Source organism: Pseudochaenichthys georgianus, chromosome 8, assembly GCF_902827115.2.
Source record: "Pseudochaenichthys georgianus chromosome 8, fPseGeo1.2, whole genome shotgun sequence".
Lineage (NCBI taxonomy): Eukaryota > Metazoa > Chordata > Actinopteri > Perciformes > Channichthyidae > Pseudochaenichthys > Pseudochaenichthys georgianus.
The window spans coordinates 10,211,243-10,238,264 of record NC_047510.2 but is presented as its reverse complement, the minus strand read 5'-3'; the positions used below and the strand labels follow the sequence as shown (position 1 = coordinate 10,238,264).

The 27,022-nt window shown below is 40.8% G+C and overlaps 1 protein-coding gene across 1 annotated transcript; it reads left to right on the top strand.

Moving 5' to 3' along the window:
• The first annotated feature begins 1,892 nt into the window (after nt 1-1,892).
• On the top strand, nt 1,893-26,351 carry LOC117451119 (myosin-11-like). Its single transcript, XM_034089237.1, has 39 exons — nt 1,893-1,932; nt 4,616-4,715; nt 5,430-5,465; nt 5,906-5,998; nt 6,212-6,275; nt 6,371-6,469; nt 7,172-7,315; nt 8,006-8,101; nt 8,203-8,321; nt 8,794-8,946; nt 9,500-9,673; nt 9,751-9,918; nt 10,270-10,384; nt 10,566-10,753; nt 11,245-11,366; nt 11,743-11,812; nt 11,975-12,135; nt 12,700-12,808; nt 13,158-13,289; nt 13,363-13,569; nt 14,238-14,375; nt 14,444-14,567; nt 15,638-15,809; nt 16,311-16,523; nt 16,924-17,068; nt 17,597-17,803; nt 19,016-19,120; nt 19,268-19,420; nt 19,740-19,988; nt 20,851-21,063; nt 21,500-21,712; nt 21,952-22,113; nt 22,264-22,392; nt 23,238-23,326; nt 23,666-23,789; nt 24,713-24,921; nt 25,105-25,213; nt 25,296-25,468; nt 26,141-26,351. Exons 4-39 carry the CDS (start codon nt 5,945-5,947, stop codon nt 26,349-26,351), a joined length of 5,313 nt encoding a protein of 1,770 aa, XP_033945128.1. The 5' UTR covers nt 1,893-1,932; nt 4,616-4,715; nt 5,430-5,465; nt 5,906-5,944.
• The last annotated feature ends 671 nt before the right edge of the window (nt 26,352-27,022 follow it).

Here is a 27,022-nt window from a genome sequence, read left to right as displayed (position 1 = left end):
ACACACACACACACACACACACACACACACACACACACACACACACACACACACACACACAGCAAATTTTCAGTTTGTGGGGATAAAGGACGCAACAAATATTACGGTAAAATGTAAACTGTGTGCAGGACAGAAAGCCTTGTCCACATCTAAAAACAGCAATGTCAATCTCCTGAAGCACTAAGTAGTGTACTGATGGGGCTATAAAACTAGTCGCCAAATACCCCACCATCTCAACCACCGGCAGTGACCCAGATGGAGCAACACCATCTAAACAGCCACATTTTTTTTTTAAATCGCCACATGTCACCCAGAGTCAACTAAACAGATTGATTGCCAGGTATGTTGTTGAGGACATGCTGCCCATCGCAACGGTCGAGTCTGTTGCCTTCAGATAACTAGTCAGCAAAATACCAGTGAAAGCATTTCATTTTCAATTTTATTGTTATTATTTTTAAAGTAAAGTAACTTGTTACAAGTTACTTTTATAATTTAGTAACTAATAAAGTAACTAGTTACTTTTTTGAGAGCAGTAACTATAACTATTACTGTACTTTTTAAAAGTAACTTGCCCAACACTGCTTTTAACAACCAGAGAGATGATCAGTGCTCTGACGTTGTGACTTCCTCTCTGTTCCCGCAGACATACTCTGGTCTGTTCTGCGTGGTGGTGAACCCCTACAAGATGCTGCCCATCTACTCTGAGAAGATCATCGAGATGTATAAGGGCAAGAAACGCCATGAGGTGCCGCCGCACATCTACTCCATCACAGACAACGCCTACAGGAACATGATGCAGGGTAACTCTGCGTGTGTGTCAGTGAGCAATCATGTATATATATATATATATATACACAGTATATATCATCAGCATTCCCGCCTTCAACGCTTGTGTCTGAATGATAACCCTTTATTTGTGAAACTTAGCAAAAACCTCTTTTGTGAATCGATACAACCATGTATGATATTGACATGCAAAGGGTACATTTACCAGATTACAAAACAATTAACACATATTTTGTCCTTTCTAATGGGACAACAAAAAGCCTAAATGTTTTCCCTAGCCACTTAAGCTTACCTTTAAGGGATGGTTTTCATTGGTTCAAGAGGCGGATCTGACCAGATTGAGTGTTTTAAGACATGCCGAAGTGCCCTTCTGTAAGGCACTAGACCGCCGCACTACTCCCTAGGCACTGTATATATTATAACTAACAAAAACACACTTTTCTATGTGAGAGAAAACTATTCTAAATTGCTGGAGTATCCCTTTAGAAGTTAAACATGTTCTGCAATACTGCACTCATTTTGATTTCTAATTACTTTTATGCGAACCTCTTCATCATTGTTATTGTTTTGAAACTTTTAATTCCCTATTTTTTCACGTTTAGAATTTGTAATGTTTAAAAAATGCTGATTCATAGCACAACATGCCTCGAAAACTATCAATGCAACCGTCCTAAGTGAGTGTTTTCCTAGAGTACCTCACCACACAGACACAATAGCCCAGTGAAAGCTGCTTAATGAAAGTGAAATGGTGCAGGGAGCAGCCCTGCCTGGAGCCCCGGAGCGTGCCGCCTCATGGTCCACCGCTGACCTCAGACCAACTGCGTAGTTTCCACTCAGCCCCAGAATAGCCATACATGGAGCAGGCAGACCAGTTTACAGCGATGGAGCCCCGCATCCACCTGCTATTTTTAGACCATATGAGTGATGGAGGCTAAGCTCCCTCAGGACGAGATTTCCGAGCTGTTTGCTCTCGTGTCCGAGTGAAGAAGCACCGCCTTCAGAGTTCATGTTTGGTGTGTTCAGCCCGGCTTCCACTAATGAGTTCAGCTCAGTCAACATTTCACATTACTTCCCCCTCTTACATCCCTCTCCCCCTCTGTCTTTCTCTCCCCCCACAGACCGTGAGGATCAGTCTATTCTCTGCACGTGAGTCAAAACACACTAAACCATTTTCCATCACACTGCACCATGCATGTGAGCACACACAGTGTCAATCAATTCAAAGGCCAGTGGCCAATAGACATTTCCTGGAATACATGTTCCTGTTTATGTTTTGGGATTTAGATTCTGTCCCCAAAAGGGAAGCGAGTCCCCATGTGACTTATTTTGTATGGATGTACGTTCAGGTTTATGTAAGGCTGCAACTAACGGTTAGCATCATTACCAATTCATGTGAAAGCCTTTTTTTTCAATTAGATTATAATTTATTTCTCAAAGTAATTCATCTAGATAATCGCCAAAATAACGAGATGATTAATTCAACAATGTTTTGGACAGAATTAAAGGCAACAATTCCCAAAATCAATTGATCGTAAAGCAAACATGCTAATACACTCCAGTTCCAAAGTCCCACATGTTAGTTTTCTATATTCATCAATGAAGGGAGAACTACTAACTATCACCATGAAGTTTACCCGGTTGATTACCCATACAGTATAACAACAGCACAAGTTTTGCTTATGCTTACCTAGTGAATTTAGGCAAAACAACGATGCAGAAACAAAAACACAAAGTTAGAAATATAAACACCTCCACTTGTCAGAAAGAAGACATGGTGTGAAAGTAAAATAGCACACAAACTCAAGAATAGCCAGGGACCCATCCTAGTTCGTAAATCTTTAAAATGTCAGCTAATATTATTAATAAAAGGCTTTAAATTGTGAAAATTCTTTTTTTGTTAGAGAAAAAAGATTTAAAAATCCCCCAAATAATCAGTTTACTATAATGGAAGACAATAACATGTTTAAGTCAATACACTATTGATTGAGCATCTATTTGTTGCATCCCTAAACGAATGTTCAGGAACTTTAACTAAGGATTCTTGGGGCACAAACATAATCACTGTGAGTAACCACTGTTCCCCGATCCTAGAATTTATGACAGTTAAATGCCGACCTAGATACCTTCCGAGGGAGTTCAATGTTGTATTGATAACGGCAGTATACTGTATATTCCACCAGAAGCCAATGCTAGCGCGGCGCTAAGTCAGCTACATGATACTATTAGCAGTCAACAAAGCATGTATCCTGAGGCTGTCCACATCATTGCGGGGGACTTTAACCATGCCAGTGGCACTCACCTCCACCCCCGCTAAAGTTTTTGAGAAGGTGGTCCGTCCCCACATCGTCTCATCCCTCCTTCCCGGTCTGGACCCCCACCAGTTCGCCTACAGGGCCAACAGGTCCACGGAGGACGCCATCGCCACAGCTCCCCACTCTACCCTGTCTCATCTGGAGAGTAGGGGGAGCTACGCACGGATGCTCTTCGTGGACTTCAGCTCTGCATTTAATACCATCCTCCCTGACAGACTGGTGACCAAGCTATCAGTCCTGGGAGTATCCCATTCCTTGTGTCTATGGATTAAGGACTTCCTGTCTGATCGCCCCCAGAGAGTGAGGATTGGCACCCACACCTCCACGTCCCTCAGTCTCAGCACCGGATCACCACAGGGCTGCGTGCTGAGCCCCCTACTATACGCCCTCTACACCTATGATCTCGTCCCCGCCCACACCAGCAACTCCATCATAAAGTTCGCTGATGATACCACCGTGGTGGGCTGCATCTCAGGGGGTGACGAGACCGCGTACATGGAAGAGGTGGAGCAACTGCTAGCGGTGTGCAAAGTAAACAACCTGCAGCTGAACAAGCTGAAAACCCAGGAAATGATCATTGACTTTAGGAGGAAGAAGACCGTCATGCAGCCCCTGTACATTGATGGAGGCTGTGTGGAGAGAGTCTCAGTGATCAAATTCCTGGGCGTTCACCTGGCGGAGGACCTGTCCTGGAGGACCAACACCACGGCAACCGTCAAGAAGGCACAGCAGAGACTCTACTTCCTGAGAATACTCAGGAATTACCACCTCAGACAGGATCTGCTTGTGTCCTTCTACCGCTGCGCCGTGGAAAGCATCCTCACCTACTGCATCTGCGTGTGGTTCCTCAGCTGCACAGCCGCAGAGAGGGGTGCGCTCCAAAGGGTCATCAACTCGGCCCAGAAGATCATCGGTTGCCCCCTCCCCTCCCTGGAGGTACTGTACAGCTCTCGTTGCCTTAAGAAGGCAGTCAAAATCCTCAAGGACCCACACCACCCGGGTAACGAGCACTTCGTACGGCTGCGCTCAGGCAGGCGCTTCCGTACCATGTCTTCCCGGACAAACAGACTCAAGTTCAGTTTTTTTCCCAGGGCCATATGCGCACTAAACGCTGCTAATATTTAAATTGTATAAGCCTTCCGTGCAATACGAGGGGAATCGTGCAATTTAATTTATTTATAATTTATCTATGTACATATTCCCTATCATGTCTTTTAAGTCCCATTTATTGTTTTTATTGTTTTTATAGTGTCTTGTTGTTTTTATATTGTCTTGTTGTTGCGTGTTGGCACCTTGAGTCTATTGTAATTTCGTTGTACCTGTACAATGACAAATAAAGATCTATCTATCTATCTATTTATATTGTCACAATCATCTTTAAAAATACCCTGCTTCAATTAACAGTATTTATTTGGCATTCGGTCTCCATTTTAAACTCTCCTTTAATATATCATCTGCCCTCTAATATAATCTATTTACCCCCCCCCCCCCCCCCCCCCCCTCTGTCTGTCCCCCAGAGGTGAGTCTGGAGCGGGGAAAACAGAAAACACCAAGAAGGTGATCCAGTACCTGGCTGTGGTCGCATCCTCGCACAAAGGCAAGAAGGAGGCCAATCCTGTGAGTACTGATTCCTCCAGAAGAAAATTAATCTACATGGAAACTAAACAATGACTTAACACATCTAATAACAAATACAAGTTGAATATATCAGAATATAATTTATAAGAACAACAAAAGTAACTCTTTATAAAACATATATAGTGAGATACATTATCTCCAAAATATTTTAATAAATATCTTAGTAGTGACAATCTTCCCCAGCCGCATTATGTTTTTTAAATGTTTTTTAAATGTTGCGAAAGGGCAGTGGCAGTCACACAACATGTTAATACCCAGAGGTAACTGCTAAGGGTTCTCAATCTGATCCATGTACACTTCGAGGGGTATAATAGTGAATGCTAAATGATATTTCCAATGCATTTTATTTTTAATATGCAGCCTTTTAATGTTGTAATTTCTGTTAACTATTGTTAAATACTAAAAATGTTTTACTGGAAGTACTATACGTAGTTACTTTACTGGAAACACTTGAAAATGTTGGTTTGCTTCATGAAGAATGCCTCAATTTAGAAACAATCTGGTTACTATTATAACTAAAAAAAATTGATTCTTCTTACACATCCTCCATAACTCTGATTAAAAGGTTTGTTTATCATCATTTATTAATTTGAGACCCTAAGCAGACACTTTTTAGGGAATGTAACTTTTTAAATGAAGATAAATAAAGTTTCTGACCAGTTTTGTTTTTGTTTTTGTTGTTTCCTGCTTCAGCAGCCACAGCAGCAGCAGGCTGGATCTCTGGCCTACGTGAGTATAACAATTCACACTTTTACATGATAAATAGTTGAAATTCTGTTATTCTCTTACTGTTGAATACACACAATAATGAAGAGATATATTATATATGCAGTATAGAAATATTTATATATTTTAATCCAAGTTAAAGCAGTAATGCAGGTACATAATTAGGACTGTCTACGCAGGACTTACCTGCATTGACAGTCTTAAGTATCAGCATCTAAATGCACAACAAAAGATACCAAAAGTATTATCGCATTAAAATGATTTTTGAATTAATCCATTTATCACTTTAATATTACCAACTACAGCTTAAAATAACTATTTACTTCTGTGTTGTTTAATTATAATATTATATCATTATTTATAAGTGATGTTATCCTTTGTTTTAAGTTTAAAATGGAAAGTGAAGTACTTAAGTAAATGTACCAATGTGTTCTGTCCTGTAGGGGGAGCTGGAGAAGCAGCTGCTGCAGGCCAACCCCATCATGGAGGCGTTCGGAAACGCAAAAACCATCAAGAACGATAACTCCTCACGATTTGTAAGTTATTAAATCCCTTATTTGAAAAAACACTCAATAACAGCGTTAAAAAATAAATGTAGTGATTTATGGCGCCATGTAACTCACATGTGTCGTCTCTGCTGGTGGAAATGTACAGTTTATGGCATGAATCCTCCTTTTATGAGATGAATGATTTTATGCGTGGTCCTTAAAATAAGGAATCCTAATATCAGAACTGTCCTCTGTCCACAGGGAAAATTCATCAAGCTCAACTTCGATGTGACCGGATATATTGTTGGGGCCAACATTGAAACCTGTATCCTTTAGTTTGTTAATATATGAATATACTTTGGAAAGAAATAGATAAAGTGTTATTTTTGCCAGCCCTGGTTATTTTTTTAACCAGATCAGACCTGCTGGAGAAGTCTCGCTGTATCCGGCAGGGAAACACAGAGAGAGCCTTTCACATCTTCTACTACCTGGTGGCCGGGGCCAAAGGCAAGCTGAAGGGTGAGAGGGGTTTTCACTGTGACATTTAACTGTTCATTATTTACCTTTTTTAAATTACAATACAGCTTTTAACTTAGAGTAAACAACAAAGAAAAACACCAAGCAGCTAAAGTGGGAAATACAAAAAAATAAAGATTAATAAGAATATGCTATAATAAAACATTAAACCCCTATTAAAGAGACGGATGTTGTTCCGTTTTAAATATTTGTTCCTCTCAATATCTTTTGAATTTCATGATAAATCAGATCATGCATTCTTCTTATTTTATGTGCATTGTTGTAAAAAATAAATAAACAATAATCTCATTAATTAAAGAAGAAGCTGTTTTTATGAAGACAAGAATAGTCAAAATAACTTTTGGAAATAATAAAATATAAGTAATAACAAAAAAGGATAGTTTTACAAATTGTTTTATTTATACATTTAATATAATTAATTTACATTATTATTCAATTGCTTATGTATTTAATAATGAACACTTTTGGGCTTCACTGGTGCCAGGGGTTCTTAAAAGAATGGTACTTTATTTTTCAGTTAAGCATTTATTTGCATCATCAATACATTAATAATTACATTTTAGGAATAATTGTTTGTATTTATTATCCATTGATCCTACTGAATGTCACTTTAATTTCTCACACACGGATCCAAGAGTTCAGTTTCTAATACATTCACATGTACATATTATAATGTGTGTGCAGAGGAGCTCCTGCTGGAGGACTTCAGCGCCTACCGCTTCCTGGTGGCGGGACACGTGGAGATCCCGGGTCAGGAGGACGACGAGATGTTTCTGGAGACTCTGGAGGCCATGGAGATCATGGGCTTCGCCGAGGAGGAGAGGATAGGTACAGGGGGCTCTCCAAAACTCCAACAATACACCATTTCTCTCTATGAACAGATCTTACAAAAAACATTTGGTTTTACTTAGAGCTCGAATAAGTACTCAGATCCTCCTTTAGTGAAAGCAGGAAGAAAATGGTGTTAATATTCCATTAAAAGTTAAGTCCTGAAATAAAAAAAGATCCTCAAGTGAAGGTACAGAGGTATTATGAGCTAAAAGTACTCAGTATTCAAAATAGATTTGTTCACAGTTATATATTAGAATACTATATTATACTGTATTATCACTCACGCATGCATCGAAAAGCCTTTTAATCTTGAATGTTGTTAATGTGGAGACATTTGAGATACTATGTAAAACACCAGGTCAATTAGTAGTACAGTACATATCCTAAAGCGTTTTATATGTAAAAAACGATGAATGATACTTAGATGTGTTATATAAAATGCACAATATTGCCTGAAATGTAGTGCAATAAAAGTATAAGCAGCCTAAACTAAATATACTCAAGTAAAGTACAATCATGTAAAAATTAAGTACAGTACTTGAGTAAATGTATTTAGTTACATTTCTCCACTGGATTTACCAGCTATACAATTGTAATCTCATTACTTGAATGAGGCGCAAACTGTTTTTGGACATCTTTAACATTTCTGTAAATTCCTGCACCGTCTTGATGTCCCTCCTCCTGCAGGGATGATGAAGGTGGTGTCCACCGTGCTCCAGCTGGGCAACGTCAAGTTTGAGAAGGAGAGGAGCAGCGAGCAGGCCACCATGCCCGACGACACCGGTAACCTTTTGAAAAACACCACCAGCACTGTTGGTAAATGTATGTTTCAAACGTCTCTGACTTTGTCTTCGTCCCAACTTTCTGTTACCCATCAACCCCAGCTGCACAGAAGCTGTGTCACCTGCAGGGCATCAACATCACCGACTTCACCCGCGCCATCCTCAACCCCCGCATCAAGGTGGGCCGCGAGGTGGTGCAGAAGGCGCAGACTAAGCAGCAGGTAATGGAGAAACTGACGCCATTAAAACTCAAATATGATTTCAAGGTACATTTGTAATATTCTCTTTTTTAGTTTATGAAAAGCTCATGTGGCAAAACTGGGCAAATATGGAAGCACTTACTCTCAAAAAGTTAAAGACATTAATTAAATATTTCTTGACTATTAAAGGGTCAATGTTGGAGCAACACAAATATACAAATAATTATTCAAAAATCAATATTTAAAAATCCTAAAGAGATGATAAGAAACGGAAAGTATGATTTTTGTAATCCTGTTTTTTCTGATGTTGCATTGCAACATCTAGACATAATTGGTACTTTAAAAAAAGCCTCGTGGATACATGTCACACATTTCCCGATAGTGGCAATTTCTGCATAAAAAAAGGTCTTAACTTTTTTAAGTTCTGGGTGAAATTAAAACATGTCCACCTTCTGCATTCCCTCTTCTTCCTCCTCCCCCTCCTCCTCCTCAGGCTGACTTTGCGGTGGAGGCTCTGGCTAAGGCGATGTACGAGCGTCTGTTCCGTTGGATCCTGGCGAGAGTGAACAAGACTCTGAACAAGAGCAAGAGGCAGTCGTCCTCCTTCCTCGGCATCCTGGACATCGCTGGCTTTGAGATCTTTGAGGTGAACGCTTTATGAAAACTAGGGGTGGGAATCACCAGGCTCCCCACAATACGATACTATCGCGATTCTACGATTTTCTAAGTGTTGCGATACGATATGTTGCGATATGTTGCGATAGTGTCTTCCCTTCCTGGTTAAAAAATCCCAAATAATTCCACACCTTTTGATTTAAATGCGACCGGCGCATTTCTGATTTCTTTCCTCGCTGACTCCATCTTTGTTTTGACTAACTTCCTGCTTCCCACTGACTTTACCCTTGGCCATGACCGCACAACAAAAAGCTCAGCACCAGTGAATAGAAAAAGCAATTGTTACCAAAAACTTTAATTTGGATTTGCAATATGAAACGTTTATATAATAAAATATCGATACTTGGCGTCCGTGTATCGATACAATATCGCCACGCACTGTATCGCGATACTATGCTGTACGATTATTTGCCCCACCCCTAATGAAAACATACATTGACATACTTTTGTCATTGTTGGATTACGTACTACCGCTGGTAGTATTCACACTGTTTCCTAACAACTGTAATGTTTCTGCGCCTCAGGACAACTCCTTCGAGCAGCTGTGCATCAACTACACCAACGAGCGGCTGCAGCAGCTCTTCAACCACACCATGTTCGTGCTGGAGCAGGAGGAGTACAAGAGGGAAGGCATCGAGTGGAACTTCATCGACTTCGGACTGGACCTGCAGCCCTGCATCGAGCTCATCGAGAGGGCGGTCAGTCAGCGGTCCTTACCTCAAACCCAACAGAAACAAAGATAAGATGTTTCCTAAGCTAAGCCTCTGTCCTGCAGAACAACCCCCCCGGTATCCTGGCCCTGCTGGACGAGGAGTGCTGGTTCCCCAAAGCCACCGACGTCTCCTTCGTGGAGAAGCTGCTGAACACACACACCGGCCACGTCAAGTTCTCCAAAGCCAAACAACACAAACTGATATTTACTGTCATGCACTACGCCGGCAATGTGAGGGCCTTTCAGACTAAAAACCTGACAACGTTTTCCTTTTTGCCAAAAAACAGTATATTGCTATCCCTATAGAACTTCCTTCTCTGCCCACAAAGCTATATTATTATCCAAACACTATTAAAAACACATCAATGAGCCACACTGCATTAAGCGTTTCTTTTTCTCCATAAACGTTTTCATGACATTTTGCATAGATTGTGACAAAACATGATTTTTTAAAACCCTTATTTGGACGTTATTCTCAACACTAATTGGTTTTGGAGCTGAGGTATTCCTCATGAAATGTGTTGAGAAATAGAGATGAACCGCATCCTGATCACCATCAACGCTCTTCCATTATGTTTGAAGGTTGAGTATAACGCAGCCAGCTGGCTGACTAAGAACATGGACCCCCTGAACGACAACGTGACGGCGCTGCTCAAAGTCTCCTCCAGCAACTTCATCCAGGACCTCTGGAAAGATGGTGGGTCTCGAAAGAAATAGTAATAACATGCAATGACACTCAAAGTCATCTTACATCACAGAAGAGCTGCAATAATCAACAAAGCCCCCGTTTTTAACCCTCAGATAATCATTTAATTAGTAAATATAGCTCAGTTATGAGTTAGAAATCGGTATAAAATCAGTATATTTGTTGCCGTCAGTGGACCGTGTGGTGGGACTGGAGACGATGACCAAGATGTCGGAGAGCTCAGCTCCCACTAAATCTAAGAAGGGGATGTTTCGCACGGTGGGTCAGCTGTACAAGGAGTCTCTGGGGAAACTGATGACCACGCTGCACAACACGCAGCCCAACTTCGTCCGCTGCATCATCCCCAACCACGAGAAGAGGGTAGGAAGCTTCAAGCCTTTATAAAGCTATGTTTAATCCAATGTTTTATATCTACAAGGAAGTTAAATGTTAAGCTTGAACAAGTTGATCAGAGGTCCTCGGAGGACAAAAGTATCAGCATCAAAAGACTGACTTTTCACTTAGATAAGTCTTTTAAATAATTCAGTCCTATCATCCAATCATAGCTACCAAATGTATTCCCAGAATGCATTTGTGTGCCTGGAACCAGTAAGATAGCATGTTAACGAAAGAACTCATGAATCTTTTTGAATAATAGTTGAAAACAAAAACATCTAAGCCAGGGCTCGAGTTGCAATTCCATTTGTATAAGAAAGTGGGATTGAAAACATAATAATTGGAAAGCACAATAGGTCCCTAGTGATGCATACGAGTCGAGGTGACATGCTACGTTATATGTCCCTATATACACCCCGAACAATGACTGTGTTTGAACTAAAGCTGCGGTGTGTTGACTGAGTGTGCTGTTGCAGGCGGGGAAGATGGACTCCAACCTGGTGCTGGAGCAGCTCCGCTGTAACGGCGTGCTGGAGGGCATCCGCATCTGCAGGCAGGGCTTCCCCAACCGCATCGTGTTCCAGGAGTTCAGACAGCGGTGAGCAGACCACTCGCTGTTAGTGTTCTTTGGAGGTTCCATAACTATATTATTTGTGTTTGTTAATAGAAATGTGAATAATAGTATAAACAACACCCTTACTACAGCCTACAGTAAGCATTACATCTGTAAAGATACTATGCAGAGCAGACATCGTGATGGGAAAAGTGCTTGTCCATTCATTTAAACATGGTGTTGCACTTCCTCACTTTGACCACTGGAGGAAAACACAGATGTACACATTTTACAATTCAAAAAATAAAATAACCAAAAGCATCAATTGAGAATTGTTCAGGGTCCACAAAAAGTGTTTTTACTTCTTTTAATTAATAAAGGTCACGGCAAAATGAAAACAAATGAGTTTCTCTGTCTGCAGATATGAGATTCTGGCTGCCAGCGCCATCCCAAAAGGCTTCATGGACGGGAAGCAGGCGTGCTGTCTGATGGTACGTTTTGTATTATTAATGCATACATTCAGTGTTAACATGCAGGGCAGAGAATGTCCACGTTAACAGCTCCGGTGCAGGTCTTTGGAATCTGGATTTAGCTGAATTAGGAGGTATAGTAAGCAGTTATTCCGCTGTCCTCCCTCTCCTCTCCTCCTGCAGGTGAAGCACCTGGACCTGGACCCCAACCTGTTCCGCATCGGGCAGAGTAAGATGTTCTTCAGGACCGGAGTGCTGGCCCAGCTGGAGGAGGAGCGCGACCTCAAAATGACCGTCGTCATCATCGCTTTCCAGGCACAGGCACGAGGCTTCCTGGCCCGCAAGTAAGAGAAACATATTGAGACACGAGGAATTCATTTTAGAGTATTGGTGAAAACCTTAACATTAAAGATGATGCACAGTATATGTCAATACAAAGTGACTTGCTCTGCAGGTTTAACAATTAAAGTGTTGTGCACAATTGTCAGAGGTATGTGCAAAGGATTTGGATTAATAATAATAATAATAATTCCTTACATTTATTATAGCGCTTTTTCCAGTGCTCAAAGCGCTTTACAGATACACATTACACATATATATATTTTTTATTTATACGGCAATTAAGGAACTAAGTACTTATTAAATATAAAATAAATCTGAGGTACTTGTACTTGAGTATTTCAATTGTGTGTCACTACTGCACTCCACTTTTCATTTACAGCTATCAGACAACTTGTGTTACTCTGCATATTCGGATGTGTAGCATCTAATATTGAAATAATAATCTGAAAATGTATTAAGTATTAACATCTTAAATTAACCTGATCAAAATGACTTGTTTGCTGAATTCTGGATACATCTTCAACCTGTTGCAGCTCACATCATATTATTTATGTGTGTGTTTTCAGAGCGTTCAATAAACTGCAGCAGCAGCTGACAGCGATGAAGGTGATCCAGAGAAACTGCGCCTGCTACCTCAAACTGAAGAACTGGCAGTGGTGGAGGCTCTTCACCAAGGTTACACACCTTTTTACTGACACTATCAGAACAACGTTTTGTCATTTTTAGAAGTTTTTAAATATAAGATTAACAAAGAGGTAATCATTATCCCTGTTTTTATTTCAGAAAAATAATATATCAATGTATGACAACACAAATAAATGATATTCCTAATTGTAAAAAAAGTGCTGCATAATAAGTAATCGGCCTGCGTGAAGAGAACAAGTACAAATTCATTTACAAATTAAACAAGAAATAAAAAAACAATAAAACGCTTTACAATAAAAGTATGATTTCAGAAGAGACTGTAAGAAAACCATGAGGTGTATATTCAAAATGTGTGTGTGTGTGTGTGTGTGTGTTCCAGGTGAAGCCCCTGCTGCAGGTCACCAGACAGGAAGAGGAGATGGGTCAGAAAGAGGAGGAGCTCAAGTCGGCGAAGGAGGTGGCGTTGAAGTCTGAGGCGGAGCTGAAAGACATCTCGCAGAAACACACCCAGGTGAGGGAACATTTCATTTAGATTAGATTAGGACCTTAGAAGATCCCGAAGTGACTGAAGTGCGTGTTTGTAGCTGATGGAGGAGCGCACCCTGCTGGAGACGAAGCTTCAGGCGGAGACGGAGCTATACGCCGAGGCGGAGGAGATGAAGGTGCGGCTGGAGACCAAGAAGCAGGAGCTGGAGGAGGTGCTGCACGAGATGGAGGCCCGGCTGGAGGAGGAGGAGGACCGCAGCCACGCCCTGACGCAGGAGAGGAAGGAGACGGAGCAGCAGCTGCAGGTGGGGGCACAGCACTATTATTATAATCATAATAATAACAACAACAACAACAACAATATTAATAACAACAGCAATACAAATATAATATAAAAATAACATAGTATAATAATAATACGAATAATAATATAATAATAATATATTATTGGTATAAATTAATTATTATATTAATAATCATAGTCATAACAATTCTGATAAACTAAAAGAAACAAAGACATATATCATTGTTTAAAAAAACAACTAATAATAATAATGCATTTTTATTAACTTATTAACGCTTTTCCAGAAACTCAGACACTTTTCAGAGTAAAAATTCATTAAAAAACATAATTAAAACAACACACACTTAAAATAAAATAATAATATAAAACACACCATAAATTACAGATTAAAAGCAGTTCTGAAAAGGTGAGTTTTTATTTGTGATTTGAACATGGTGATATCGGTGAAGTCACAGATGAGTTTGGGGAGGGAGTTCCAGAGGGAGAAGGCTCTGTCCCCTCAGGTTCGGTGCTTGGTCCTATGAGGAAATATGAACGTGAAGCTTTTCAAATATTCATTTTGGGTTCTTATCCTGCTCTTTTGACGCTATGTATCGACCGATTCACCAAACCAAGCTTTCAGCTACTTGGCATTATCCAAACTGTAATGTCCCGCTGTTTTCTCTGCAGCTGATGGAGGCCCACATCGCGGAGCAGGAGGACTCCTGTCAGAAGCTGCAGCTGGAGAAAGCGTCTGTGGAGGGGAAAGTGAAGAAACTGGAGGAGGACGTTCTGGTGATGGAGGACCAGAACAACAAGCTGCAGAAGGTACACACACTCCGGAAGCTTTGCTAGGTAGATAGCACAATGCAATGTTTACCGTTGTGTGTTTTCAGGAGAGAAAGCTTCTGGAGGAGAGGATGTCGGACATGAACTCCAACCTGACCGAGGAGGAGGAGAAGTCCAAAAATCTGACCAAACTCAAAACCAAGCATGAGTCCATGATCTCAGACCTGGAGGGTGAGGCAGCGAAGCACTCACAATACTCTATTCCTTAATGGCGCTTTATTTTGCAGGTAAATGGAAAAGTGCAAATGAGATTAAGGATCTTTTAGTAAGGGAGACAGCGGAATGGATCAAAGCCCACAGTAACAGACACAAACAAAGGAACCAGCAATCATAAACGTTTTACATCTAAAGAAATATGTCTACTTTCTTTTTTGATCCCAAGCCATTTGACTGTGTACATCAGGGGTGTCAAACTCAAGGCCCGGGGGCCACATTCGGACCGCGACTTCATTTTATGTGGCCCCACAAGAGCTTGCAAAGAATATAATGTTTATTATACGATTACATGCTACAGAAGCACGTTGCCCATAAACTACATGTCCCACAATGCATCTCAAATATGACTTTTTTCTCAGAATTTGCCTTTTTTTCTTCAAAATATGCATTTTTTTCATAGAATTCCTTTTTCTCAGAATTAGATTATTATTTCAAAATGTCACTTCTATTTCTTTTTTCTCCAGAATTTGGCTTTTCTTTTTAAATCATTTTGGGACATACGCACTGAAGAGACTTGCCCTAGACTTCTGCTTTCAGATGTAGTTAATTATGAAGTTATTACCCTATCCGATGATAATCCAATGCAGAGGCAATGATGTAATATAATACATTATTTTATATATATAAAATATTTATATTTATATGTATTTTTATATAGTCTTAAAGTTACAACCGACCCTTTGAGTGCAACCATGATGCTGATGTGGCCCGCGATGAAATTGAGTTTGACACCATGTACTGAAAAGAAAGAGCCCATGTTATGCCTTTGGGGGTTTTCCTTTCCTGTAGTGTGTTATATATATGTGTTTGTGCACGGAAATGGTAGGTGAGATTTAGCCTATACAAGATAACTTGCATTGTATTTTCGAGGCTGTCAAATCCAATTTCTTCTCAGGTGCCCCACTCGGGGACCAGTGATTTGAAACAAATAAGGGGCCTCACAAGACTTGATGACCTTAAAAACCAGTTGTTGTTTAATGAACCTTAATAAAAGGTCAGTGACACTGGTTTCCTCTCTGCTGCAGTGCGTATGAAGAAGGAGGAGAAGGGCCGTCAGGACGTGGAGAAGGCGAAGAGGAAAGTGGAGGCGGAGCTGGCCGACCTCCAGGAGCAGAACGCCGACCTGCAGAACCAACTGGCAGAGCTCCGAGCCCAGCTGGCCGCCAAGGAGGAGGAGCTGGAGGCCACGCAGGCCCGGTAAACTGGGGAGGTTCAGATAACAGTTCAACACGCGGTGTTACACGGAATAATCAGCAGTGGAGCTAAACATGTAAAAATTATCCTGGGAGGGGCGCTAAAGGAAACATTCGGGAGTTATAACAGGTGCTAATACTGTATTCTGTTTGTTTATATGTAAAGATAATGTAACAGTCTTTTCCCGCCATAAAGTTTCAGGCAAGAATTCAGGCTTATATTGGTCTAAACCTGCTGGGTACTTTTTTATAGAAGTTGACGGCCAGAACCATTTTGACCTGGCAGGTTAAGAGAGTGATAAGTGAGACAACTATATTCTATGACACTGCAGATCTCTAGTACGTGGACGTGTGTGGTCTCTCATAGTGAGGGAGCATATGTTTAAATATGTGTTTACAAGAAACAACACGGAGCACATGAGCCCTGAGTGTGTCTTAGCAGCCAACTCTACGGAGGTGTTTCTACATAAACGTCCTTAATACTGAACCTTCCCGGTGTCCCCAGGCTGGAGGAGGAGTGTAACCAGCGCGGCGCGGCGTTGAAGCGAGTCCGGGAGCTGGAGGCTCTTCTCTCCGAGCTGCAGGAGGACCTGGAGGCGGAGAGGGGGGCCCGGGGGAAGGTGGAGGCGGCCCGGAGGGATCTGGGAGAGGAGCTGAACGCTCTCCGCACCGAGCTGGAGGACAGCCTGGACACCACCGCCGCACAGCAGGAGCTACGGTGGGTACTGGGGAGGGGGGGGGGGGGCACTGTGTGGTCAAAGTCTTCTATCACGGTATATGTGTCATTTCAAAGTGTGTAACCAGGTACACTTACAACATGGCAACATCTAAAGGAGTCTACATTTATAATGGCCTAGGACTTTTAAGATAAAATAAATAATATATTTGTTCAAACAGATCATAGCTTAATCCGGTGATGACCGTAAAGGTACTTAATTTAAAGCAAATATTAAAATCTGTGTTAAACAATGTTAAAAACAGCTTCTTTCTAAGATTGTGCAGAAGAATGAAAAAAGGGTTTCATCTGCATACAAAGAGACCTCTGTGACCCCAGATGTGTAGTGTTGATGTTGTGTGTGTATTTATTGTACGTAAATGTGTGTATTTGTACCTGACAGGGCGAAGCGTGAGCAGGAAGTGGCCCTGCTGAAGAAAGCCACGGAGGAGGAGGGCCGGGGCCACGAGGCGCAGGTCCAGGACCTCCGACAGAGACACAGCCAGGCTGTGGAGGAGCTCAACGAGCAGCTGGAGCAGGCCAAGAGGGTACTCTCTCACACACACACACACACACACACACACACACACACACACACACACACACACACACACACACACACACACACACACACACACACACACACACACACACACACACACACACACACACACACACACACACACACACACACACACACACACACACACACACACACACACACACGCACACACACCACAACACACACACTGATGCATACCTGGGACACAACATTTCCTCGCTCTGATATTAAAGGGTCAGTTTACTTAAATTGCATTAATTACAAAATATTTTCTCACCTCTAGTTTAGACATACTTAAAATGTGACCCTATATTTCCACATTAACTATATTTTACAGTTCACCTGGTGTAGCAATATAAACACACGTGATGACTGAAATAAAGAATGAAGTAATGAAAGATAATGATATTAGATGAAGGTGGTTTGAATTACTTCCTCAGGCCTGCTTCCTTTGAATCAATAAAGATATATTTAGGGAGGAGCAGTGTGTCACGAACCCCCCCTCTGCCCCCAGGTGAGAGCGGGTCTGGAGAAGGCAAAGCAGGCTCTGGAGAAGGAGCAGGCGGACCTCAGCGCTGACCTGCGCTCCCTCGGCAGCTCCAAGCAGGACGTGGAGCACAAGAAGAAGAAGGTGGAGGCGCAGCTCAACGACCTGAACGGACGCTTCAGCGAGAGCGAGCGGCAGAGGACCGAGCTGGGGGAGCGGGTCTCCAAGATGACTGTGAGATACATAAATAAACGATGCAGTATATCACTAGAAATGTTTCTTTATTGTTCTTGCTGTTTCCAAGAGACTTCTGTTATATTTGGCCTACTGAGATAGACGGTTATATTATTAATTAGTTCTACTGTTTTTTTAAAAGGATGTATTGCAAGTCAATTTCTAAATTCTAAAATGATTTGAAAAGTTGGACAAAGTTTATGAAGTTTAGGTTGTTTTGTTCAATAGTTACATTTTAAAAGAAGATTTAGTGTAGGGATGATAAGGTGATCATATTAAGCGTTTCTTTTTCATTTACTCCATTTAAAAGATATTTGTTTATATATATTATCATTTTTTGTTTGATTCATGTTTGTTTGAAGATCTGCTGATAAGTGTTAAGCAGGATGCATTGATTTGACTTTGTTCTTTTGTCTGTTTTCGTGTGATCATGTATTTTCTTTTGTAAAGAATCTACATAAAATGGGTCATTCCAACCAGGAGTTAGTCCTGGTTTTACCGCTGCGAGAATTATTTATAATGTGGACAGAGAAAGACAAAACCGTATATTAGAGACTTTATTTATCTTCTTATTTTCTCTGCCCTGTTTGTGTTACTGTGTTCTTTGTTGTGTCCCCCCACATTCCCTCTTCCTATTGTAAAGCGTCCTTGCGTTTTTAAAAGGCGCTATATAAGTCCACGTTGTTGTTATTATTATTTAAGATTGCCTATCTTCCGGTCCACTCTGAAGGGATCTACTGATAGATTTTATAAGGCCTGGCAGCCATTGATCACACACGTAGAGAAGTGCAAGCTGGACTTAACTCTTTAAAGAAGATTGTGTATAGATTTGAGTGTTGCTGAATCTGGGTTACTACCATTTCTAAAGCAATATCGTACGTTTTGCATATATTTTGTCTTTTGGTTTGTCGTTTGCTTTGTATGTTTGTTTTCTTTTTTTTCTTTTTTTTATCATTTGTGAGAACGTGTACACTTATCTCATTTACTCTGTTTTGTTTTTTCTTTCATGCTGGGGTAGGGGTGGGGGGTATATTTGATCTGCTTTTTGGCAGTCTGGTTTAAATGTGCACTGTTGCATCTACAGTATGTATTTGACTGCTCAATGACATTCTGTATGATTTTTCTTTGTAAAAAAAAAAAAACAACTTTCAAAAATAAAGTGTCAAAGAAAAAAAAGATTGCCTATCTTCTCGTTTGCTCGGCCTCCGTCAGATGGAGCTGGACGGTGTGACCGGTCTGCTGAACGATGCGGAGGGGAAGAACATCAAGCTGAGCAAAGACGTCTCCAGTCTGTCCTCCCAGCTGCAGGACACACAGGTGGGGGGTCACAATAGATATGTTTCAAAAAGTATAGTCCGCGTTGTACATGTTTTTGTATTTAGGTCATTTTGGAGATATTCTGTCTGGACCAAAAAGGTTGCTGACACCTTTCTCCACCCTATATTCCCCCTCCTTCTCCTGCAGGAGCTGCTGTCGGAGGAGACCCGTCAGAAGCTGAATGTGTCGGGGCGTCTGCGTCAGATGGAGGAGGACAGGAACAGCCTGATGGAGCAGCTGGAGGAGGAGACGGAGGGCAAGAGGGCCGTGGAGAGGCAGCTCTCCAGCCTCAGCATGCAGGTCAGTGACGGTCTAACTGTCGGTGAGGAGAGTACAGAGGAAATACTGTTACAAGTCAAAGGCATGCATTGAAAATATATCATAACTAAAAGTAATTAAGTATATTAAATCAGTAACATTTAGTTAAAGTATTACATTTAAAATAACACCCAACTAATTATTCAAAATCAATTAAAAATCAACTTTATAGATGCCAATACATTTTCTTACAATCTCTCAAAAACCAGTTTGTATTACCTTGAAGCTTCTTTGGCTACTTTGAATGTTACAACTGAAGAAATGTAAATGGCCTTTTCTCTCACCCTTCTCCTCGTGTCAGCTGTCAGACTACAAGAAGAAGCTGGAGGAGGCGTCGGGGGCGGTGGAGATGCTGGAGGAGGGGAAGAAGCGTCTGCAGCGCGACCTGGAGGCGGCCAGCAGCGAGTACGAGGAGAAGGCGGCGGCCTACGATAAGCTGGAGAAGAGTCGCAGCCGCATGCAGCAGGAGCTGGAGGACGTGCTCATGGACCTGGACGGACAGCGGCAGCTCGTCTCCAACCTGGAGAAGAGGCAGAAGAAGTTCGACCAGGTGTTTAAAAAATCAATATAACTTTATTGTTTTTCATAGCTGAGGCAAGGCTACTTATATGGCCCATTTCAACAGCAAGGTCTTTCAATGTGCTTTACAAAACATTTAAAACATAATAAATAAAACACATTGTATATTATCGCCATTAAAGCCAGCACAAATATAAAAAGCAATCTGAAATAAAATAAGACGGCATAAAAAAAACAGAAAAGAGTTACTGTGCTGTGAAAGATAAATAAAGTTGTTGATCTAATATGTCATCGGGATATAGAAACGTTATAATTATTATTTACACAATTATTAATCACGACAGAATCCTCATCAATAAGAAATTAATATTACACTTTAGTCCCTTTTAGTCATTTTTTAACGTGTGTGCGGCGTTGGATTATTTTACACAATATAATCATGATTATTGTGCATATGGGTATAATGTGACGACCCTCATTTAAATGTATTTGGGTTGTGTATCCCATCATTCACACTAAAAGAAGTATAAAGTGCTCCAATAATTCTTAATAAAAACTCCTCTCAAAGGTTTTCCTACTTATCCTTAAAAAGTCTTAAAATATATATTATTCAAAAATAATGCATTTATTGGTATTGAAGTGTCTTAAATAATATTCAAGACATTAATTATAATTCTAAAAGATGAGTAGTAGGATTTTCTGAATAGTTATTCTTTCTGACTTAAAAAATGTAATGTAAACAAAATGTTATGATTTTTGTATAATAAAGAACCAGAAGCCTTTCGCATTAAGCAAAAAGCATAAAAAAAAGATCCTAAATGTATTTTCAAATGGAACTTTGCTCAAGCTGCAGATTCTATAAAACGTGTCTCTTTCCTCCTTGTGCCCCTCAGATGTTGGCAGAGGAGCGCGCCGTGTCTTTTAAATTTGCTGATGAGCGTGATCGGGCGGAGGCGGAGGTGAGGGAGAAGGAGACGCGGTTGTTATCTCTGGCCCGGGCGCTGGAGGACAGCCAGGACGCTCTGGAGGAGGCGGAGAAGACCACCAAGGGTCTGAAGGGCGAGATGGAGGACCTCATCAGCTCCAAGGACGACGTGGGAAAGAGCGTAAGAGAAACATCATCAATAAATGTATTACTCACGCGTTATTTAAAAAAGGAAGTGAAAAATAAATAACATTTTATGAATTACTCCTTTTCAACATTATTTTGTTCTGTGGGTTTTGTGTCCCATCACTTCCTTACTCGTATTTATAAACGTATAAAATGCCCAAAAAAATATGTTGTGAAAAGGGAGCTCAATCCTTGAATTTTTTTTACCAAAAAATATATTTTCATTGGTAATAAATTATTTTAAATACATTTTTCTGAACTCTCAAACATTTTATAAATAATTGATAAAATCCAAAAATATATATATATATATATATATATAATAACAAATATTGCATTAACGTATGAATTAAATGTGGAGTTTTTAAGACTATGTTGGAAAGAGCTTAAAAGTGAACATCAGTTTCTGACTTCTCTCCGTCCTGCCTCAGGTCCACGACCTGGAGAAGGCGAAGCGCGGCCTGGAGGCCATGGCGGACGAGATGAGGATGCAGATGGACGAGCTGGAGGACGAGCTGCAGGTCGCCGAGGACGCCAAGCTGCGTCTTGAGGTCAACATCCAGGCTCTGAGGGTGCAGCATGAGAGGGAGCTGCACGGCCGCGATGACCTGGGCGAGGAGAAGAGGAAGCAGCTCGTCAAACAGGTGGAGTACAAAGGAGCCGCTGTGAGATGTGAGCATGCTGCAGGACGTAAAAAAATGTTTTACCTACTATTGCACCTTATTTGTATTAGATTGTTTATGTTCGCACCCCCAGATACCAGCGCAAATGCCTTGTGTGTCTAAACGTACCTGGCAATAAACTTGATTCTGATTCTCGTTCTCATGCTAGTATTCATTTCAACACAGGACTTTGTAACTTTGTCCGTCTGTTGCTGCATCAGGTGCGAGAGCTGGAGTCGGAGCTGGAGGAGGAGAGGAAGCAGCGCGGCCAGGCCTCAGGCAGCAAGAAGAAGCTGGAGGGGGAGCTGAAGGACATGGAGGACCAGATGGAGGCCTCCAGCAGGGCCCGCGACGAGGCCGTCAAGCAGCTCCGCAAGATCCAGGTCAGCACACACTTTTCATTTTTCAATATCTTCCCATTGATGAGCAACAATCAAACTGCATCCTATAATTCCTTATTTTGATGGAGTTACTAAGCGTTACTGTAAGAGTCATATATATTTAAAACCTGACATCCTCTGCTCTCCTCTCAGGGCCAGGTGAAGGATCTCCAGAGGGACCTGGAGGACTCTCGTGTGGCCCAGAAGGAGGTGCTGTCTTCAGCCAGAGAGTCTGAGCGCAGAACCAAGGCCATGGAGGCCGACATCGCCCACCTGCACGAGGTGAGGCCTTTTAACCCTGCAGCTTCAAAATAAACTACATTTTATAAGAGGCAGGACCATTGTTTGGTCTCCCCCAGGAAAATATCAATAAAAACATCACATCAAAAAAGACAATGACTTTCAAATTGCATCCACATACATGTTGTACAGCATACCCTCTCACATTAAAGGTGGGTTAGGTAATTCACTTCAGGAACACTTTTTGTTATATTCCATGGAATGCTCTTAACATCCCGATAACAATGAATATCTTAAGTGCTTTGACAATAAATCCATTAAAAAACGTCATCTGTGGAAGCCGTAGCGCTGTAAAAAGCACGACCAATCATCTGAGCCGGCCCGGCTAAAATAACTGGTTGGCCTACCTGCCTGTCAGCCTTCCATCTGTGCACAAACTTATCTCGTGCCCTTATTGGTCATGTGCGCGTTCGTGTGTGTTGGAGGAGGGGCTCTGTAAGGAAGTCTGAAGGAAGAGGCCTCTTTTTCGGCTGCGTACTTTCAAATTCTAGCGCACTCGAGCTGGTTTCTCCATTCTTACCTACTCCTTTAAGTGTACAGTTACCATCTTTTTTTGCCCACATTGATTGCATTTGAAATAAACCACCTTTTTTTCTTTGCTAAGTTTTAGCATCGTGCTGAGGAGAGCAACTCTTATATTACAAAATAATTACACAAATAATAATATCTTAAACGCTCCTACGAACTCAAAATCAGGTTGGAGGGGATGTGTTGTGATTGTGATAATTTACCAGGCATTTACCCATCAATATGATTTTGATATCATATTTTGATCATAAGGTCACTCTTCTTAAAAGTGTGTCTTGCCTGTCTGTCCGTCTGTCCAGATGTTGGCAGCTGCGGAGAGAGCTCGTAAACAGGCGGAGACAGAAAGAGACGAGCTGGCTGATGAGCTCACCAGTAACTCCTCTGGAAAGTGAGTGTCTTGTTTGATGAACACATGTTTATATTTTATTTTATGATGTTCATGTGTTAGCCCTACAGTTTAAATGCATTGTGTTGGAGTTTGTGTCAAATAAGAATGACCATACAACTAAAAACCTCATTCAGTTCTAAAGCTTTACAATTTATCTTTTTATTGGTGAGGTAAAAAGAGATAAAAGATAATAATTTAAAATATGGTAAGTTACATTGAAGATATTAGCATACAAATTAGCTCTAAAACTGTGTGAATTTCATCTTATTTTGTATTTACTTCCCAACATTCCATTCTTGTTTGTGCTCATCTCTCGATACTCCGCCCCTTTTTCTTCAGATCAATGCTGTCTGATGAAAATCGCCGCATGGATGCAAAGATCAGCCAAATGGAGGAGGAGCTGGAGGAAGAGCAGGCCAACGTGGAGAGCCTCAATGACCGGCTGAGAAAGAGCCAGCAGCTGGTGAGGGTGTGGGAGAAAGTGGAGTGGGTTTAGTCGTCCTGCTCATCAAATAGGCATTTTAAAGTTGCCAAAGATAATTCTGCATCCTCATATACTCCTTTAACTCTGCGGAGTTCCACAGGGTTCAATCCTGGGCCCCATGTTTTTTTCCCTTTTCATGTTACATTGAGGCAAACTGCTTAGTGGGTTAGGGTGGCAGAAAAAAAGCAGAGTTTATGATACTTACAAGTTTTGTTCAGCAAAATACTGTCCACATACTAACAGTTATATCTTTTTTTGAGGCACAAATGCAATCACCAGTAATAAAAAGCTAACGCTAGGCTATAATGTAACTAAAGCACGGTCATATGACTTCATCTCCCCACGACTAAGCTAAAGTTTGCTAATGTCATAGTGATGATATTTGCCAGTGTCATAAGCAGCTGCCATTTTGAAGACAAAAGAAGCTACAGTACGGTAACAGTTGACTATGTACTGACACATTTATTAAGGAATTGCTAAAAAGCTGACTTGTTTCTGGGTTTAGGGAATCTTTCCTGCGCATCTTTATAGGAGCTGCTATTTATTTAGGTATTTATTTGTATACGTGTCTTGTGTTTATAAATATATGTATTGTAAAGTGCTATATAAATTAAATCCTACTTACCCATTACCTGCTGGTAACAATAATGCATCAATAATCCAATATTTTTAAATAAAAAATTCTGAAATGAAAAGTAATTTAACTTTTACTACTTAAGTATATGTTGATGTTAATGCTTTTCTACTTTTACTTAAGTAAGATTTCAAATGCAGAAGTGTGACTTGTCAGTATTTTTACAACTTAATCTTACTGCTAAAAGATCTGAGCACTTCTTCAACCACTGGTTTAAGGCGTTTCATCCCCGAGTGAATTCCTTTTCCTCTTGTCCCTCGGTGTGCAGGTGGATCAGCTGGGTGCGGAGCTGGCAGTGGAGCGCTCCACTTCTCAGAGCAAGGAGGCGTCCCGACAGCAGCTGGAGAGGCAGACCCGGGAGCTGAAGGCCAAGCTGCAGGAGGTGGAGGGCCAGGGCCGCTCCAAACTCAAGTCCTCCATCACCGCCCTGGAGTTCAAACTGAGAGAGGTGGAAGAGCAGCTGGAGATAGAGAGCAGGTACTGGTGCATGGTGGGAAATGGAGTTTGTCAAGTTCATTTCCAACTAACAATCATGCAGTGAAACCAAGTTACATAAAAGATCATTATTGTACATGCACATTATTACATTGTTATACAGGTTTTTGTTATCTTATTCTATCTTATAAATATTTGGTGATATTTTGTATTTATTTTGTGCAGAGAGCGTCAGTCCAACGCCAAGAATCTGCGTCAGAAGGAGAAGAAACTGAAGGATTTAACCATCCAGATGGAGGACGAGAGGAAGCAGGCGCAGCAGTACAAAGACCAGGTAAGTAAAGCTAGTGTAGAAGTATGTAAAGCTGCATGTAACTGTCTTTACTGATGCTACTTGTTGCTGCTGCTTTGTGCAGGCGGAGAAGGGCAACGTGAGAGTGAAGCAGCTGAAGCACCAGCTAGAGGAGGCGGAGGAGGAGGCTCAGCGCGTGGCCGCTGCTCGCAGGAAGCTGCAGAGGGAGCTGGAGGAGGCCAGCGAGGCCAACGACACGATGAACAGAGACATGGCCTCACTCAGGAGCAAACTGAGGTACCGCAGGGACAGTTACATAAATGCTATTTCATACATTACAATGATTTTTATTTAAAAAAAACTATTAACATTAAAATAAATATTACTTTAATAAATCATAACAAAATACAAATTAAAATTCACAACCAAATAAATACTATTTAAAAAAAGATCAAATAACGTTTATTTTGTGATTTTAACTTACTAAATACATTTTATTTTAAAGAAACATAACTAAATAAATACTTCCCGACAAAATAAATAGTAACATATTAAAACAAAATTAACCAAATCCGAGAAATCCAAATAAAAAAAATACACAACAAAATGTAATATAAAATCCTAACAATATTTGTTTATATATATATATATATTCATATATTTTTTGTTGAAAGATTTCTTAAATATTGAATAATATTGCACATTTTTGCTATTATTAAATGTCGTCCTCCTCCTTTGGTCCTGCCTCACTTCCCTCAGACACTACTGATCTGCAAACTGCCTCAAAGCTTCCTGCAGACATTCTTCTCTGCTTCAACGGGACTTCTCTTTCTCATTTCCTCATCGCTCTCTTTTCACTTTTACGGGCTTTAACCTTTATTTTGTTCAAACTCGCTTTGCAATAAGCCCACTTCCTCTTTCCTCCTGACCTCCTCTTCCTCTTCCTCCTGGTGTGGCGGGTGTTCCCAGGCGTAGCAGCGGGGGGGAGGCGGTGTTCAGCAGCCCGAGCCCCCGCAGCAGCAGTGGAGGAGGAGGCATGAGGAGCCTGGGGCTGGGGGGGGGCCTCAGCCGGAGGAGCATCAAGGAGAACTCGCTGGATCTGCAGGAGGAGGAGCCTCCGTCCCGCTCCCCGTCCCCCCCACTGGACCCCCGCGAGGAGTCCTACTCCCCCGACGAGTAGAGGCCCAGGAATATTTCCACACTTTTTATTTAAATTATTTATAAAGTTGCCTTATATTATAAAGAGATATTTGAATATCACAATGGATTTATGTGGAAACTCTAGAGGCACTTACACAAACAAGTTGGAAAAAAGTATTATAATAATAATACATATTCACAACAATATTTTTCTTTTCTATGGCAGAACCTGTGCCAGAAATATTTCACACATTTAATTTAAATTATTTAAATAGTTTCCTTATATTATAACTTGAAGGAGTTTGATATTTTATGACACAATGGAAACAAATTCATTTCAAAGTAAAACAACAAATAATTTGGAGTTAGGAAAAACATGATGTATGAATGAAAAGTAACAATTTGAACACGGTTGAAAGGACACATCCAGGTCTGGTTTAGTTCAACATTTTTAAATGTGCACAAAATGATCTTCACATTTTTTTATGTGAATTTAATATATTGAAAATGTCTTTAAATTATATTAAATGTATTTTAAATATGTTAATTGTATTTATTTATAATGATGCCACAAGTAACCTTTCCACACAAAATGAATATATTACTCGGTCATTCAGAAAAATCTAATCTACAATACTTTTCTAAACATTACAATTATTCTTATATATCTATTTCCCAATAAACTGATTTTTGTATCAATTTCTCAATTTG